Consider the following 18233-nt stretch of genomic DNA (forward strand, 5'->3'; position numbering starts at 1 on the left):
GAACTTCTGTATACAAAACCCCCCACAAAAAACAATTAATTCCGTTAAAATTTTTAACAAGTTAAAATCTATGAAATCCATTCATTTAATTAATAAATTAAAATTATGACCATACATTTAACTTATTCGGACCAAAGCGAGGTCTGAATTATCCTAATGTGGCGATAAATACATGTGCGTGGCTGAGTACATTCTTGCATATAACACATATAGAGGAACACTTTCACCCACAAATAGAGGTCAGTGGGGAAAGTGAGGACATTTTCGCAGTCCTCACTTTTTTTGCAGCTTCTAGCTTAGGTAGCTTTAAAGGTAAGCAGTGGATTAAGTTCTGGTTAGGGTTAGTAAGGACTAAACTAGTATTGTGTAGTGTCCTGGTTAGGCACAAATGCAGTTAGTAAAATGAATGGAAGTCAATGCAAAGTCCTCAGTTTGTATAGAAGTACATGGATGTGTGTGTGTGTGTGCGCGTGTGTGGTGTGTGTGGTGTGTGTGGTGGGGGTGTGCTCTCACATGTTAAAGTCATCACACAGGAATCTGTTGTTGGAAGGAAACTCTGAGCCTCTCCTCCCTTTAACTCTTCATCATCTGAGAATAATTTAGTGTCTGCAAGATTTTTATGATCATCTTCAGATATTCCACCTTAAATCTCTCTGAGCCTGTGTGTGTGTGTGCAGAGGACGAGCGCTGCCGTCTGTACTGTCAGTCCAAGGAGACGGGTGCCGTGGTGTCCATGAACAGAATGGTGCATGATGGGACGCTGTGTTCCTACGACGATGCCTACAGCGTCTGCGTCCGAGGAGAGTGTGAGGTCTTTATTGTGCTTCAGTTTCCAGGCCTGACTCACATCTTGATCTATTTTTTCCTGACTCTTGTTTCTAACTTACTGAGGAATAAAGAGGGAAATAAAAACTCTTGACCCAAGATGAGCCTGAATAATTAGGATTTTATTTTTCTTTCAGCCAGTTGTTGTTTTCCCTGTGATTGACCAATTTGATCATTTTATTGTAGAATTAGTTCCTATTTTCTGAGGTCTTGTCGCTCAGCAGCATTGCATTGCTCAGCATTGTTGCATGTCCTCCCCCCCGCAGCATGTGGGATGCGACGGCCAGATCGCCTCGGACCGTCGGGAGGATCAGTGCGGAGTCTGTGGGGGAGACGACTCCACCTGTAAGATCGTTAAGGGGAACTTCACCCGCAGCACCAGGAAGCTAGGTGACTCACTGATCAGGCACAACATTATGACCACCCACAGCTTCTCCATCAGAGAAATCCCGGGGACTGGGTCAGGGGTCAGGGTCTTCAGTCTGATGGGTCTGATGTTCTCTTTGTCCAAGCTGTTCCATCCAATTGTCATGAAACTTATAAACTAATGTTTGAAATGTCACAAAAAAACAGCAAAGAAACAAACATAAAATGTGAATTTCCATGTTGGTATGGAGTAAATCAACCAGGCTGACATGCTACGTTGCTGCTACGTATGGCAGGAATAACAGGAAGTGGAGGTCGCTAACTGGACCAGGGTCCTTGGTGCCTCTGGTAAGGCTCAGACCCACCAGTGACTGGGAGCGATTGTTACATCTGAACTTACTCAGCTAATGTGTGTCACAAGTCTGTGTAGCGCTGTTAGCTACAGATAACCACTGCTAATGGCAGCTAATAGCAGCTAGCAGGAGCTAGAAGCAGCTAACCAATGATATCTCCTGCCTCAGCTATGCTGATGATATTTAGCAGTTTCTCATCACCACCTCCTCATATGAAACTGAAAACTTTCTTTCCTGTCTTCTTTCCTGTAGCAGCTAGCAGGAGCTAGAAGCAGCTAACCAATGATTCAGCAGTTTCTCATCACCACCTCCTCAGATGAAACTGAAAACTTTCTTTCCTGTCTTTCTTTCTTCACTCTGGACAGTTAAAAACATTTTTTTAATCTGCTTTTGGTTTTTCTGTCTAGTTTTAGCTTAACTGTTTAGGACTTTGGAATTTCTAAATCCTGAACAAATTTGGAATTTAGAAATAAAGTTTTCAATTCTTCAAACTTCGGGTTGTGGACCAACCAGTCTGAGGCTTCAGGTTCCTCATATGGTCAGGTTCTGACTGCTTGGACTCCAGAACCAAAGCAGACCTTCGGAGTGCTGATGGAGTCTGTGGTCGTAATGTTATAACAGGTTGATGAATGTCTGAATGATGATTGGCCCCATACTGTAGGTTACCTGAAGATGCTGGAAATCCCCAAAGGAGCCAGGCATCTGGTGATTCAGGAGTTTAAGGGGAGCCCTCACACCCTGGGTAGGTGGACTAAAGACGCTTTCGGTCGGCCGATGACTCAGGAACAAAGTTGATCTAGTTTTACGTTGCAGCCGTGAAGAACCAGGAGACGGATCACTTCTTCCTCAACGATGAACATGAGATTCCTGAGAGCCAGGTGGTGATAGAGAAGGGAGTGGTGTGGCAGTACAACAAGACTGGTGAGCAGGAGGCGCTGCACAGCGACGGGCCGCTGAAGTACGGCGTCATACTCATGGTCAGTCCAAAGAAGGACCGGTGCAATACCGCCAATGGTTCTGAAAGGCCCAGAAGAGCCAACCTCCTCCTTTCTCTGCTGCTCAGGTCCGTTCTCACCTGGACTCCAAGGTAACGGTGTCTTACAGCTACATCATTCAGGACTACATCCGCTCCTCTCTTGAGTCCAACCTGGTGCAGGAGGAAGCTGTGGTCTATGAGTGGGCCCTGAAGAAGTGGTCCCACTGTTCCCAGCAATGCGGTGGAGGTATGTCCTGGCCAGCAGGTGTCCAGTCTACAGTGACCCTCCTGGGACTAAAGGTCAGTGTCTGTTGTAGGGACGCAGTACACCCGGTTTGGCTGCAGGAGGAAGGCTGACGGGAAAATGGTGGAGAGGGTCTACTGCTCCGACATCAACAAGCCCAGACCCATCAGCCGCAAGTGCAATGCCGAGAGCTGCAGATCTCCACAGTAACTCATGCAGATGACCACAGAAACCCAACATGACCAATCCGTCTGGTCAGCAGCAGCAGGCTAACATTTGGCTCTTCCACCAGGTGGGTGACTGGGGACTGGGAGGCCTGCAGCGCCTCCTGTGGGCAGACAGGGTGGCAGCGCCGCTGGGTGAGCTGCCAGCAGGAGTCCAGCAGTGGGAAGCAGCGCCGCTCAGTGAACAGCAAGCTCTGTGGCGATGACCGGCCAGAGGCCAAGCAGACCTGCAACCGGTTCCTCTGCCCCGCTGGTTGGAGGACCGGGCCCTGGACCGCGGTGAGGACATGGCTACAGGACCGCGTCTGACCCGTTTCTCCTCAAACTCTTAAAGCTTCCTTTCTGTTCTCGAGACCAAATTCCTTCAGACTTCCAGTTTCTTCCTTTATTCTGGTTTTACTTTGAATGTTGTTACGGATTTTTACATGCTTCCCTTCACTAAGGTTCACATTTCTCTGTGGAACAGTTGTTCATGCACCCTCGGCCTTCCTTCTTACAGCTCATATAGCTGTTAGCTTCCTGTTTCCTCAGACAGGTCGAATGCCAGCGGGTCACTGGTTCCGGTCCAGCGGGTGACTGGTTCCAGTCCGGCGGTCTGTTTAGAGTCTAACTACCATGAATGTGTTCACAGTGTTCGGCCTCCTGTGGAAACGGGACTCAGGACCGTCAGGTTGCGTGTTTGAATCCTGAAGGCTCACCTGGAAACTGCAGCGATCTGCAGCCAATAGCAGCGCGCCCTTGTCAGGCCCCGCCCTGCAACGGTAGGCCTTGACCAATAAGCAGGTCTCTCGGATGCAGCCAATCAACCGTTGACGGTGTGTTTCCTTCCCAGGAGATCCGAAGAATGCCATCATCCTCTGGCTGTCCAGGTCCAACCCCAGCTTCCCGGCTCCACAGACATCTCCCAGTAAGAACCCGCTAATCCGTCTCCATCTTCTGACCCGTTAGACTGACGTCTCCTCGTTTGTCCTCTTTATGCCAACAACTAAACTGGTCAGAACCATCAGCCACGTCCAACTGGACCTTTGGAGCGTTGCCTATGTAGCAGAGGGGTCGTCTCTCTGACCAGAACCGATTATTGTTGTTGGTGTCTGTCTCACTGGGTCAGACTGGCATTAGCATTGCCCAATCTTTGAGGGTTCCGGCGGTTCTGTAGAACTTCTTGGACTGCTTAGATCTCCCAGAACTTTCTTGATCCCTCTGTGTCTGCAGGGCAGCGTTGCCGTGGCGACCGCTCTGTCTTCTGCCGGATGGAGGCGCTGAGTCGGTACTGTTCGATCCCTGGATACAGACAGATGTGCTGCAAGTCCTGCAGCGAGAGGAACGCCAGCAACTCTGATGGGTTCAGTAACTTCACCAACTCCAGCAACTTCACCAACTCCAGCAACTTCACCAACTCCAGCAACTTCATCAATTCCAGCAACTTCACCAACTCCAGCAACTTCACCAAATCCAGCAACTTCATCAATTCCAGCAACTTCACCAACTCCAGCAACTCCAGCAGCCAGAGTCCCACTGACTCCCCAGCAAACAACAGCAGGTCAGTAAAGTAGTAAATACAGTTTTAAGACATAAAATACACACTGATGTAAAACCCACTGAGACCGTGTCGGACCAGGTCTAACCAGATCAAACTGGTTCAAAATTAGTCGAAACGAGCCAGAATGTTCTGGTTGTTATGAATCAGTTGTCTTCTTTATGATTGCATGACATATCTGCTGAATCAACAATTTAGCTGCAAACTTTTATTTATTTATTTTGTTTTCCTCACATTTTTCTTCTTCAAACGTTCAAAGGATTTATTGGACCAAACTCAGAAGACCATACCAAACAATTCATACCAAAGAGCAACTACTACAACTGTTTGGTATTAGCCCTAGCAAACAGCTAATACCAAACGGCTAACAGCCAGCGGTCTATATCAAACAGCTAATACCAAACAGCTATACAAAATGGCTAATAGCAAACGGCTAATACCAAGCTACTTCTACCAAATGTCTTGCACCTACATGGAGTAGAGAAGCCAATGTTTCAGAGCTCATTCCTATTTTGATGTGAAATTTGTGCCTTTGTCTTCTAGTTCCTGGGAGTTGACTGAAATGATGATGTCGGTGACCTCGTCTACCTCATCGGTTGGTGATGTAATCAGTGATGTCACCAGCACACCAACCCCTACAAGCAAGAGCAGCACCGACTTTGTCTATGTGGACTACGACTACGAGTTTCAGACGTACGTCGACAAAACGTCTGTTTTTCCAGCTACCACGGCTGCCGCAATTACTGCGGTTACCATGGTTACCACGGTTACCTCCACAGCTGGAACTACGACAGCACCGCCGATAGGAACCACTCCAGAGTATCTGCTGAGCAGGAGAACCGCCCCGGTGTCCGTGGTTACGGTTGATCAGAACCAGACAGCGCCACCAATCAGAACCTCCGAACGCACTGCCACAGCACCAGGTGTGCCGGCACCGGCCTCCAGGGAGAAGAACTCGGTGGATGAGGTCCAGTACCGGGTGGTTGGAGCGGACGGTACCACCAGAAACCAGCAGAACCTCTTCGTTCCCCGCGTGCTGCCTTTCCACGAACGGACTCAGAACCAGCGCATCCAGCAGCTTCTGAAGGAGAGGCAGCTCCAGAACCTTCTGAGGCTGGAAGAACGGACCAGGGCGAGGCGGAACCTCCTGGCCCAGCAGAACCAGACCAGGGCTAGGTGGAGGGACTGACCCAGTTCTGTTGGGCTTAATAATATCAGTCAATGAGAAACAGAAACTGACAGAAACTCCTCCATCTTTGTTTCTCTGAGCTTAAAGCAAAGTTACTCTATCAGGCATGAACGACCAGAACCGGGCCGCAGAACGCTCCGGTTCTGTTGGGTTTTATACTCATGCTGTTTGTACCAACTAATCCTGTCTTAATAAAGCAAAGTCTCTTCCAGCTTCTGATGTCATCATGACTCATCAACATCTGGATCTCCTCAGTCCGTCTGAGTGTCCCGGAGTCCGCCAAGGTTTACGGGAAAACCAGAACCCTTTACGGGCCTCTGGGCCCACCAAACCCGGCCAGAACCAACCAGAACCAGGGGTTCTGCATCATAACTTGGTATGAATGGCGGTTGGAGTCCTGTCTCAGTCTGGCAGCCATCTTGTTTCTAGAGAAGAGTTTTTCTCCTTCAATCCTTCCTAGCAGCCAGACTGGTTCAGGGTTATGACCTTTAACCTGCGGGATGATCCGAACCAGTGAACACTCTCTTAGCTTCATGCTCTGACCTCTGACCTTGGAGCAGGTGCTGACTTCAACCCAAATCACCAGGTTCTTGTCCCGTCTCAGGTCCTGGTGTTGCCATGGTAAGTGTTTCCCGGGCAGGTTCTCCGGCAGCCAACCTGCAGGTTCTGGAAAGTGCTGCTAATCCAGAATCAGTCCCTGCTTCCAGAACCGCCTGATGCCAGTCAGTGAATCAGCCACCAACTGAGACAGGAAGCAGGGAAGGCCTAAAGCAGGCAGGGCAGGAGGACCAGGGAACATGCAGATCCTGCTGCTCCAGGATCTGCATGTTCTGGTTCTGTTTCCAGACCAGAACCATACCCAGGACTTAGCCTGGCCCTGCAGAATGAGGCGGTTCTGATTTGGTTTTCCAGTCCTGACTGGGTCAGGCACCGCCCCCTGGTGAGCAACTTTTAAGCAACACGTTTAACTGATTAGCTTAGCGGTTACGTGGTCCATGAAGGCGTTGACCGATCAGAAAGCCCGGTCTGTTAGTGCGGTTCTGATCCAGAACAACATGGCAACATGGTTTGTTGTTCAGATAGATCAGAACAGTTTTTCTCTGGATGAAGAAATAACACCATAACTATCTTCAGCACATATTTCAGGTCTTATTTTTATTACTTTTTCACTGATTTGATATCAGCCATATTTTCTCTCAGTTCTGATTCTGGTATATTAATTTGCTAAATGACTTCTCTGGATAATAACCTGAACATGATCCGTAACACTGTAAGATATAAAACTTTCACACAATATAGAGAAAGAATCAGAATGCTCCAATTATCATAAAAGTCACTGATGTAACTATTGAATCACTGTTTTTTCCCCATTAATCATAACAAATCCTGAATTTTAACAGCTGTGCACTTCTCTTCACTGTCTGTGATAAAGAACTAGCAGGTGAGCGCCCTCTGGCGGCCAGTAGTTTATCTGTGATCAACTTTTCAGTTTGCTATCTTTAATGGCTTAAATATTTTCAGTTTGATGTCAGGTATAACTGTACAGAGTTGGGAAGATGCTGCAATTTGACTTCCTGTGAAAGGTTGTGCGTTTATTTACGCAGCCTGATCCTGTGTCAGGACAAACCCAGGGAGAAACACGCCCATATGAGGAGCCTGTCAGAATTCACCCGGGGCTGAAACAACCCACAGCTCGTCCTTGACAGACGAGAAGAAGCCAAGATGGCGGCCGCCGCAGCGAGAAGCCTAAGCTCCAATTTGGCTAAAAACCTCCGAGAGATCCGCCTCCACCTCTGCCAAAGCTCAGCAGCCAGCCAGGGGGCCAGGTGAGCGGGGAGCCGGGGCGGCCGGGGCCGGGGAGGTTCTCCGGTTCATACCGAGGCTAACTGCTGCTAACCGAGGCTAGCTAATGCTAACTGATGCTCACAGGGGGTACCTTCTCCCTGGTTCTGAATATTATTCTCAGTGTTGACCAGGGTTGGTCTTCACCTACCGCATTCTGCGGCCCAGAGACGGAATGAACGGAACAAGAACCTTTCTGGTTCTCTCCGGGTCAGCAGATTCTACTGAGGTCCAGTTTATTGGCGGTTCTGTCCCGGTCTGTCAATCCCAGAAGAGTGACCAACTGTTAGTGGGTCGACGGTTCTGCTGATTGGGTCACTGAGCTGAAGAGTCCAGTTCAGAACTACTGCAGCTCCAGAGTCGCACCCTGTAATGGGTTGTAGTCCTCTGCTCACCTGGACCAGGTGGACCAGGTGTCTCTGTCCTTGTGGTGTGTTTAGGGGTAATTGGTTTCCTCAGACTCCAACAAACCAATCGCTGACCATCAGTCTACCTGGTTATCACCTGATTATTATCTACAGGTGCTAGTCAAAAAATTAGAATATCATGACAAAGTAATTCCCTGTAAAAAGTAAAATTAGTATGTTTCATTACTCAACTAATGAAAACTCCAAATTCAGCATCTCAGAAAATTTTAATATTGCGGAAAGGTTAAATATTGAAGACCCCTGATGCTACACTCTAATCAGCTAATTAACACCAAACACCTGTAGATCTGACCTGACAGTTGTCTAAAAGATGACCTTTGACGCCTTGTACAAGAAGGCAAGACACAAAGGTCATTGCTAAAGAGGCTGGCTGTCCGCTGAGCTCCGAGTTCAAACACATTCATAGGGAAGGAAACGATGTGGTAGAAAAAAAATGGACAATCATAATAGCCTCACCCTGCAGAGGGCTGTGAAACAAACCCATTTAAAAATGTGGAGAAGATTCACAAAGAGTGGACTGCAGCTGGAGTCGGTGCTTTAAGAACCACCAGTCACAGATATAGACATGGATTGCAGCTGTTTCATTCCTTGTGTCAAACCTGAACCAGAGACGGCATCAGAAACGTCTCACCTGGACTGAAGACAAACAGGTCTGGAGGAAGAGCGGAGAGGCAGAATCCAAATTGCTTGAGGTCCAGTGAAAGTTTCCAAAGTCAGTAATGTTTTGGGTGCCATGTCATCTGCTGGTGTTGGTCCACTGTGTTTTCTGAGGTCAAAAGTCAACGCAGTCATCTACCAGGAAGCTTTAGAGAACTTCCTGATGCTCACCAACTTTATGCAGATTTAATTTTCCAGCATGACTTGGCACCTGCACACGGTGCCAAAGCTACTAGTACCTGGTTTAACGATCATGGTGTCCCTGTTCTTAATTGGCCAGCAAACGCTCCTGACCTTAACTCCATAGAAAATCTTTGGTGTATTGTGAAGAGGACGATGTGATACACCAGACACAACAATTCAGAAGAGCTGAAGGCCACCATCAGGACAACCTGGGCTCTCATAACAGCTGAGTAGTGCCACAGACTGATCGACTCTGTTGCTGCAGTAATCTGGGCAAAAGGAGCCCCAACTAAGTACTGAGTGCTGAACATGTTCATACTTTTCATCTTCATACTTTCAGTGGGCCAACATTTCTAAAAATGCTTTTTTAATATTGGTCTTAAGTAGGCCTGTCGCGATAAACGATAAATCGATTAATCGTACGATAAATTAAAACTATCGACGTCATTTTAATTATCGGCATTATCGTCTCTTCCAGCCTTTTTCTCTTTCTGTTAATGACACTGAATGAAAAAAGGCTCAACTCCGGTGCTCTCCACTGACCCTCCTTCCTCATTTCCTCAGTGTAAAGCCCAGCGCACACTACACGATCTTAGAGCTGTCGGCCGATTTTCAAAACCTGACAGATCACACATGAGCCGACAGAAATCCTAGGTATATCGGTTCGATCAGGTTCGTTCCTGCCATGTGGTGTCCAACAATGGGCACAAAATAATGGCTACAAGTCCAGTGAACTAATTTTAAAACCAGGTATTAATCAATGCTTTACTACAATCTACCTGCAATGCATGTGGCTAGTGTCAGCCGTAAAGTCCTGACTGAATAAAAATCATTAGAACCTATTTATGTCACGTTAACGAGGAACAGCTGAAAAGTTACCGGGTTTATCAACTGCGGTAGCAATTTCGCTCCAACTCCTCCTCTTGTCATTTCTATATTCTTTGCATGTTGAATAAACATTAATGTTGTTTCCACATATCATCTCCAATGTTCACTGGACTTCGGGTTGCGCCGTGTCAGCTGTTTGGGATTCCCCTCCGTAATTTCCCCTCAGAAAGTGCGGAGGAGAATCGGCGCTTTCTGATTGGCTACCTGTCACATTCAACAGGTTGTGTTAAAGCTCCCAGTCGGGGAAAATCCCTGATTTAGATCGGAGCAGCAACAACGATCTACCGTAACACACCACACAATCTTAGAAAGACCAACATTTTAAGATTGTCATAAGGGGAAAAATAGGAGCAAAAAATCATGTAGTGTGAACTATTGCATCAGGTAGTCGATGTGCCCATCTTCTCTATTTAAATCTAATTATTACTGAAGGGCAACATAATATACAGACTTCATAATCTGCAGTCTTTTGGTTGAATGCAGTATTTATTTCCACTTTTACTTTATGTTGTTTATTTTTTTTTTCAAGTGCGTTTTTTGTTAATGGAGACCATTTTATTTTTGTTTTTGGTTGTTTTGTTTATTTTGTTTATCAGTTCCAGTGTTTAGTGTTCTTTTGAAAATAAAGTGTATCTAACTTTGGCAAGAAATCGCATGCATTATTATGTCATTTCCATTACATCAGTGTAAAAAGGTTTTCAAACAATATTATCGTTTATCGCAATAATTTTTGAGACAATTAATCGCTCAGCAAAATTTGCTATCGTGACAGGCCTAGTCTTAAGTAATATTAACATTTTCTGAGGTACTGAATTTGGAGTTTTCATTAGTCGTGAGTTTTAATCATTTAATCATCAACATTAAAAGAAAAAAATCTTTTTTTTCTTTTTTCTGTGTGTAAAGAATGAATATAATATAGAATTTTCACATTTTGAAAGGAATTACTGATTTAACTTTTTCATGATAATCAAATTTTTTGACCAGCACTGCTATTATTACCTATGAATGAATAATAATAATAACCCATAAACTGAGGGAAATTCACATGGCTATTACCATGTGAATTTTTTTTTTTTATCTAGAAATTATCTAGTTATCAGCTGGTTATTATCTGGTTAATTCCTGGTTAGTTGGTTATCTAGTTATTATGTAGTTATCATTTGGTCTTCACCTAGTTATCTAGAAGACTGAGCAGAGGAGAGCCCACTTGTCCTATAGGGACACACCCTAATGGATTCATCCTGGATTTATTTGGATTCATGATAACAGGATTTCTGCTGTTTGGAGTTGGCGGATATTGGCACATCAATAAATTTGTGATGGACTGATCCGAACCAGTGAACACTCAGACTGACATGCTGTGGGACAGAGACGCGATTCTTTCGCAGGCAAGCTTTAGATGCTAAAACTCACTAGCGGCCTGGAATCCATCTTGGAGAAGTTGCTAGTTTCGGCCCGATGGGACGACCACGCTAATTTGGATGATTGGAGATGAGAGATGTACCGGTTGAGACTTTAGGGCAGATGGAAATTTTAATTCTGCCCGATCTAAAGACAATAGTTTATTCTGAATCTAGCTCCCTGTGGCCTTGGCTGGCTGACTATCTCAAATCTCCTGGAGTTTATCTAAACAAGCTGCTCTTTCCAATCTCCTCTCCCCTTCTGAGTGACAACCGTGGAGTCATATGGCAGGACTCAAGGACTTGCTCTGAGATAATACCACCTTATCAGAAACTGTTTTTTGCAAGGGAGAGCAGGCTGCACAAAATTCATGGTCAAACTGCACACACATTACATTGTTACAGATACATTTCCCTGACATCACTGCCTTTGCTGGCCATGTCTTGAATGTTGCTACTTGTACTGTCTTTCCCTGATGTGTTGGTTCTTGCCCTGTTTGTCTGTCTAGTTTATTAGATTATTATGCAGAGAAATTCCTATTAGTTTTTCCATGGAAACTCTTTCTAGCTTATAAATTATAAATTATGGAATACTTATAATTATCTTGCAACCCAGAAAAGGAATTGGAACAAACTTAGAATCCAGAAAACCAACTTCCAGAACAGGAACATTTAGTTAGCTCTTTCCTTTGGTTTGTTATTTTGTTTGTATTTCCTTCTAATTCACGTAAAGCACTTTGAACTGCCTTGTTGCTGAAAATGTGCTAAATAATATTACCTTACCTTACATTACCTGGTTATCACCTGGTTACGGACCCCCTGGTTGCCACGGCGCCCCATGATGATTGTGTTTGGTGTTTCAGGAACTTTGTGGAGCAGAAGTACGTGGCCCTGAAGAAGGCCAACCCAGACCTTCCCATCCTGATCCGGGAATGTTCTGGAGTCCAGGCCCGGCTCTGGGCCAGATACGGTGAGTAGGCGAGGATCTGCGGAGGTCTCACTCCGCTGCATTAAGCTCAACCTGGCCTGATGTGTTTGTGCTCAGATTTTGGGAAGGAGAGGAGCGTCTCTGTGGATAACATGTCAGCTGAGCAGGTGGCCGCCACCCTGCAGACTCTGGCCCAGTCCAAACATTAAGCCCCGCCCCCTCTGAGCCAGCTCTACTTTCTCTATTTTCTCTGTAAATGTGTTGATATGAATAAAGACTCTTGACTCCACAGCTGCGTGTTTACTGGGAGGATTGGGAGGAGTGGTCCAGATTGGTTCATGATGAACGGGTCAGAACCAGAACATCTCAGATTCACTCTTTATGATTTCATAAAACATTTTAAACATAAAAAGCATGAAATTTTACAGCATCTAATTTCAAAGATTGTATAAATAAAATCCTGTAAGCTCTTCAGTTTATTCATAAATAACCCAAATAAGAAAAAATGTCTTGTGATTTCTCTAAGTCAGATTTTAATGTCTGAGTGAAAATAAAAAATGTTGAACGTCAGGAGAGCCCTGGATGATTCACAGCAGACCTCCATCTGTGTGAATGAGACCGACAGCTTCACTCCGCACTTTATAGATTTTATACTAAAACTCATCCAGAGATTCATAAGGTAGAACAAAATAGATCAAATTAAACCTGCATCTCAGTTTTTAAGCAGGAAAATTAGGATCTTTTTTTTTTTGGCACATTGTCCACACAAACAAAAAAAATCTGAATATGGTTCTGCTTTGCTTTCAGCACAATACAACATTTAACACATAAAGATTATACATAAAAAGAGCCAAAAAATTACATGTACTTTCTATGTTTAGTTGCTTTATTTTATGGTTATTGTAGCTGAACGTCAGAGGTCGTTTATTAGATAATTGAGAGAACTGAAGCAGCAGCAGAACCTCCGGCTGGTCCTGGAGAACCTTCAGCAGAAGAAGCTGCAGTGACTTCTCCAGCCTGCAGGGGGCTGTGTTACCCTGCCCAGTCTGACGGGAAGAAAGCCCTAAACTGATATTTAAAATAAATTTAATTTCTACATAATCCGTGTCAAATCTTAGCTTTTTATTTTCTTTCATTATTTTATTTTCTTTCATCATGTTCACATTTCTAGTGTCTGTGCCCGTTGGTGCGCTGCTTTAAGCCTCCTGCTGGGGTCGCTGTCTGAATGAAACGGCAGGAAGTGACGCCAGTGCACCTCTACACAGCTTCAGACAAACACAACAAACGGAGCAGCGGAGAAAATCATCTTCAACCTACAGAGAAACAGTCAAACACTGAGACTTATACCGTCCCACAGCCGGGATAAAGCTCCTGTCAGCCCGGAGCAGAAAACCAGAAGCCCGCAGCGGAGAACCAGAGACCCGCAGAGATGCCTGAGAGTGAGTCTGTTAGCATGCTAACTGTCGGTTAGATAGTGTAGCATCCTGTAGCTAAAAACAAATCTCTATATAATACAGCAATATGATTATGAATTAAACTCTATAATCCCAGAAACATCTCTGGTTGTTTCAGAATGTGTCCTTTAATCTCAAAGAGACTCCGTTAGCTCAGACCGTCACCAGACTCCGCTCTTCTTCTGCCGGTTTGAAGCAGTTTTGCGGTTCAGTTTCTCCAATTCGTTGCTTTTAAGCTCTTTATCAGGAAGATTAAAACTGAGGACTCGCTGATCATATCGGCATAACTCTCATCATCTGTAGGGTAAATTAGACCAGACAAAAGCAGATTACAGTGGCTGGTTCCGTGCAGGCCAGATAAACCGGATTTCTGATCATGATGTGGAACCTCCAGATGTTTCCTCATCGGTCTGGCTTTAGGTTTGACACCCAGGGCCCGGCTGAGGCGGCTCCAGGCAACTTTCCTTCTCTTTGTGAAACGTGAGAGAACGTAAAGGAGGTTGATGAGCTGAGCGCCTCACTCACTTCTTCTCACTCACTTCTTCTGAGTACACGGAGACCCTCCTGTAGGAGCAGAAGACAGGTGTTCTTAGGTGATCTCACATGTCTTCTGGTTTGTAGAGCTAGTGGACGCCTCAGTTTAAGGTCAAAGGTTTGTCCTGGGACTGGGGGTCGCGTTAGGTCCTCAGCCTCAGCTTCCTGTTTGGAGGTAAATGTGTGGCGCCCCTGCTGTCCGCCTGCTGCCTAACATATTGTCTGTCTTGCAGCTGAGAGCTACTCCAACCCTCTGGCCCCCGAGGGCCACGAAGTGGATGACCACCGCTCTGCCGCGCAGTGAGTGCTGCTCACACACACACTGCAACACACATCGTCACGGCTCCTGCTGAACTCTGTGTGTGTCTCCTCAGGTCCAAACTGACCAACGATGACTTCAGGAAGTTGCTGATGACGCCTCGGGCCACGCCCGCCTCGGCTCCACCCACCAAGTCCAGACATCATGAGTGAGTTGGCTCAGAGAGCAGCAGGAGGTCAAAGGTCAACTGTTTCTGCTGCACCCCTGCTGACGGGGAGCCGTGTGTTTATTTCCCAGAATGCCGAGGGACTACAACGAGGATGAGGACCCCGCGGCCAGGAGGAGGAAGAAGAAGAGGTCAGAGGTCACGTTCCAGGCGGGTCAGAGTTGGTCCATCTGTCCTCAGCCGTACTCAGCTGTCCCCTGTGTGTCCCCTGTCTGTCCCCCTGCAGCTACTACGCCAAGCTGCGGCAGCAGGAGCTGGAGCGGGAGAGAGAGCTGGCTGAGAAGTACCGGGACCGGGCCCGAGAGCGCCGCGACGGCGTCAACAAGGACTATGAAGAGACCGAGCTCATCAGCACCACGGCCAACTACCGGGCTGTCGGACCCACCGCCGAGGCGTGAGTACTGCTGCTGCTCCTGATCCAGGTCCAGGTTCTGGTTCTGGTGTCTACATATAAACCCGCCGTCTCATGTGATCCAGGGACAAGTCTGCAGCAGAGAAGCGCCGGCAGCTGATCCAGGAGTCCAAGTTCTTGGGTGGTGACATGGAGCACACTCACTTGGTGAAAGGTCTGGACTTCGCTCTGCTGCAGAAGGTCAGGCTGGGGATCAGGGGTCAGGGGTCAGGCAGGGTCCGCTGGGTCGGCTCTGAATGTGTGTGTCTTCCAGGTGAGAGCTGAGATCACCAGCAAGGAGAAGGAGGAGGAGGACATGATGGAGAAGGTCCAGAAGGAGACCAAGTAAGACCGGCAAGTCCTGCACGGCTAGAACGGGTCAGAACCGGTTCTGATCTGCTCTGCTCTGTGTTTGAACAGGAAGGACGTGGAGCCGGAGGAGAAGATCGAGTTCAAGACTCGACTGGGTGAGTCCCCGGTACCAAGGACATGTTCAAGAGTTCAACCCAGGAGTCCAACTGCTGCTAGGGGTGGACAAACCCGTTACTAGGTGGTCGACCCTGTTGCTAGGGTTGCTGTGATTGGTTGTAGGTGTAAACCTGTCTTCCAGGTTTACACCTACAACCAATCACAGACACTTTTATTGGTGGTTCCTCTTGTGTAATGGCAGTTGGTAACAGTTTTATGCAGCATTGGCGCCTCCTGCTGGTGAGGTCCAGACGTCTGATAACTCTGTCCGGGTAGCTTTGACTTCCTGAGGCTCAGATAATGGTCAGGTCAGGTCTTGGCTCTGATTGGCTGAAATGTGAAACAAAGTAAAACAATAAACCCAATGCTCCGCCCCTCTACTCCAACTGAGTAGGGGGGCTTCTTTACTCAAATTGAAGCTCCGCTCCTTTATTGTTAACATCAGCAGCAGCTGTGAAGGCCTGACACACTGCAGGAATCTGAGGGAACATTCAGAGAGAAATCGTTCTGTAGTCGTAAGAGTTTTTTCCCAAATGGTGTCACCGGTGGCTGCTGTTAGTCCCGTGCTAAAAGTAGCTGCCGTTAGCCTCATGTCCATCCTGAAGCCGTTGTCCCGGGCGTCCCCAGGCAGGAACATCTACCGCGTGGCGTTCCGGTCGGGCGTCCAGGAGAGGAACGAGCTCTTCCTGCCCGGCAGGATGGCCTATGTGGTCGACCTGGATGACGAGTTCACCGACACCGACATCCCCACCACCCTGATCCGCAGCAAGGCCGACTGCCCCAGCATGGAGGTCAGACACGTCCCCATAGAAACACTGCTATCCCTCTGTCTCCCTCTGTGTCCTCACGCTGTTCTCTTGCTGTCCCAGGCTCAGACGACTCTCACCACCAACGACATCGTGATCTCCAAGCTGACCCAGATCCTGTCCTACCTGAGACAGGGGACACGCCACAAGAAGATGAAGAAGAAGGATAAAGGTTGGACTCACTTGCAGCCTGTGTCCCCTGGACTTGTCCCCTTCCTAACGTGTCTCTGTTTCAGGTAAACTGGATGACAAGCGAGCTCCTGAAGCTGATCTCAGGTGGGTTGTCCTTCATCGTCTCTGTCCCCACGCCCGGCTGTCCGAGTAACGCCTCCACTCCTCTTTCAGCATCTTTGACGACATCGGGGACTACATCCCGTCCGCCACGTCCAAACCCAAAGACAAAGAGCGCCACCGGGGACGAGACGAAGACAGCAAGAACAGAAGACACGCCTACTTTGAGAAACCGCGCGGAGATGAACACCCGCTGATAGATGTAGACACGGGTAGGTGTCCCCCACTCTGACCCAGACTGACCAGCTGATGGGTAACCTGTCCATCTGTCTGTCCCCTGTCCTCCAGCTCCTGGGTCGATCAAAGACCAGATCAAGATGATCAATGAGAAGTTTGGAGCAGCAGCCAACCAGTGGCAGAACCAGGAACCATATCCTTATTTACTGGGACTTCCTGTCTGACTCTGATCCGGTTCTGAACGGTACCATGAGTCCAGTTTTCAGCCTTAACTGGTGTTTACTGGTTCCCAGAGGAGGGACTCCAGTAAGGAGCAGCTGGGAGATTTCTTTGGAGGATCCAACTCCTACGCAGAGTGTTACCCGGCAACGTGAGACACACATGCACACCCCCACACACGCACACACACACATGCTGAGCCAGGTGTGTCCTGACCTGAGGACCAGCCGCTGTCCCCTCTGATCAGGTGTGTCTCTGCAGGATGGACGACCTGGCGGTGGACAGCGATGAGGAGGTGGACTACAGCAAGATGGACCAGGTGGGTAGTTCTCCCAGCATGCCTTGCTGCTGGCGGCATGGGGTTGGAGGTGATGGCCTGTGGTTCTGTTCCAGGGTAACAAGAAGGGTCCGCTGGGCCGCTGGGACTTCGACACCCAGGAGGAGTACTCTGATTACATGAACAACAAGGAGGCTCTGCCCAAGTAGGCCGGCTGCTCCCTCAGCGCTGACTGGCAGGCGCCAGGCTGCTGCTGACGCTGACGTTTGTCCCCGCAGGGCCGCCTTCCAGTACGGCATCAAGATGTCTGAAGGCAGGAAGACGCGGCGCTTCAAGGAGACCAATGAGAAGGCAGAGCTGGACCGCCAGTGGAAGAAGATCAGCGCGGTGAGTCTGATGAAGGCTAGAGTCTGGTTGAAGCTCCTTCCTTCTGCTCTGGAGGCTAAACTCTCTGTTCTGATGCAGATCATCGAGAAGAGGAAGAAGATGGAGGCTGATGGGTAACTACTTCCTGTTTACTGCTTCCTGCTTTCCACTTTTTGTTTTCTCCTTCCTGTTTACTTCTCCTTGTTTTCTCCTTCCTGTTTACTCCTTTTTGTTTCCTCCTTCCTATTTTCCACTTCCTGTTTGGTGTTTATTGTCCATAAAACATTATCCGGTTGTTTTTCCAGTGTCGATGTTAAGAGACCAAAGTATTGAAGACCTGCTGAAGTTCTGCTCTCTGACCCGTACTGACCTGTTGTTAGGAACCGTAAACACACAGTCTATTGTCATGCAAACAAGATTTATCCTGATTATTGTATCTGTTGTTGTTGTGATTTCCCAATAAAACCATCAGATCCCAGTTTGTCTCACTGGTTTGATGTTCCGGACCTTCTAGGCTTGTGTAGCAGGAGATTGGGACAAGGGATGGACTGAGGAAGGTTCTGGTCTCCAGCGATCCTGAGGCGAGTCCACTCTGGGCCGGCCAGCAGAACTTGGACTCTCCTTCTAAGATAGAATCGTTTTGAACCAGTTCTCTGATGGTTCTGGGCTGGTTCTGAATGAAGTGTAGTATCTGATGGCTTGCAGGGGGCAGTGCTGCTCTGAGC

At 47.5% G+C, this 18233-nt stretch overlaps 3 protein-coding genes across 4 annotated transcripts; all 3 read left to right on the plus strand.

The window, feature by feature from the left end:
• Nucleotides 1-20: 20 nt before the first annotated feature.
• Nucleotides 21-5925, plus strand: LOC116728255 (A disintegrin and metalloproteinase with thrombospondin motifs 2-like). Of its 2 annotated transcripts, none has more exons than XM_032576196.1 (11): nt 21-811; nt 1092-1215; nt 2206-2286; nt 2358-2521; nt 2608-2767; nt 2838-2970; nt 3057-3267; nt 3620-3749; nt 3821-3895; nt 4201-4528; nt 5069-5925. In XM_032576196.1, exons 1-11 carry the CDS (start codon nt 620-622, stop codon nt 5712-5714), a joined length of 2244 nt encoding a protein of 747 aa, XP_032432087.1. In that variant the 5' UTR covers nt 21-619; the 3' UTR covers nt 5715-5925. The 2 variants fall into 2 exon arrangements, with proteins under 2 accessions (XP_032432087.1, XP_032432088.1); XM_032576197.1 differs by having other exon boundaries at nt 686-806.
• A 1297-nt stretch (nt 5926-7222) lies between these two features.
• On the plus strand, nt 7223-12329 carry ndufa2 (NADH:ubiquinone oxidoreductase subunit A2). The gene is made up of 3 exons (XM_032576199.1): nt 7223-7540; nt 11976-12082; nt 12158-12329. Exons 1-3 carry the CDS (start codon nt 7437-7439, stop codon nt 12247-12249), a joined length of 303 nt encoding a protein of 100 aa, XP_032432090.1. The 5' UTR covers nt 7223-7436; the 3' UTR covers nt 12250-12329.
• A 938-nt stretch (nt 12330-13267) lies between these two features.
• ik (IK cytokine) lies at nt 13268-17986 on the plus strand. Its single transcript, XM_032576198.1, has 19 exons — nt 13268-13479; nt 14262-14328; nt 14403-14495; nt 14585-14644; nt 14740-14907; nt 14991-15105; nt 15179-15249; nt 15325-15371; nt 16000-16163; nt 16242-16350; nt 16415-16454; nt 16524-16681; nt 16758-16839; nt 16930-17016; nt 17127-17184; nt 17259-17347; nt 17421-17529; nt 17608-17642; nt 17814-17986. Exons 1-19 carry the CDS (start codon nt 13470-13472, stop codon nt 17839-17841), a joined length of 1590 nt encoding a protein of 529 aa, XP_032432089.1. The 5' UTR covers nt 13268-13469; the 3' UTR covers nt 17842-17986.
• Nucleotides 17987-18233: the final 247 nt, after the last annotated feature.

The sequence above is a fragment of the Xiphophorus hellerii genome, chromosome 11 (genome assembly GCF_003331165.1).
Source record: "Xiphophorus hellerii strain 12219 chromosome 11, Xiphophorus_hellerii-4.1, whole genome shotgun sequence".
In the NCBI taxonomy this organism is placed as follows: Eukaryota; Metazoa; Chordata; class Actinopteri; order Cyprinodontiformes; family Poeciliidae; genus Xiphophorus; species Xiphophorus hellerii.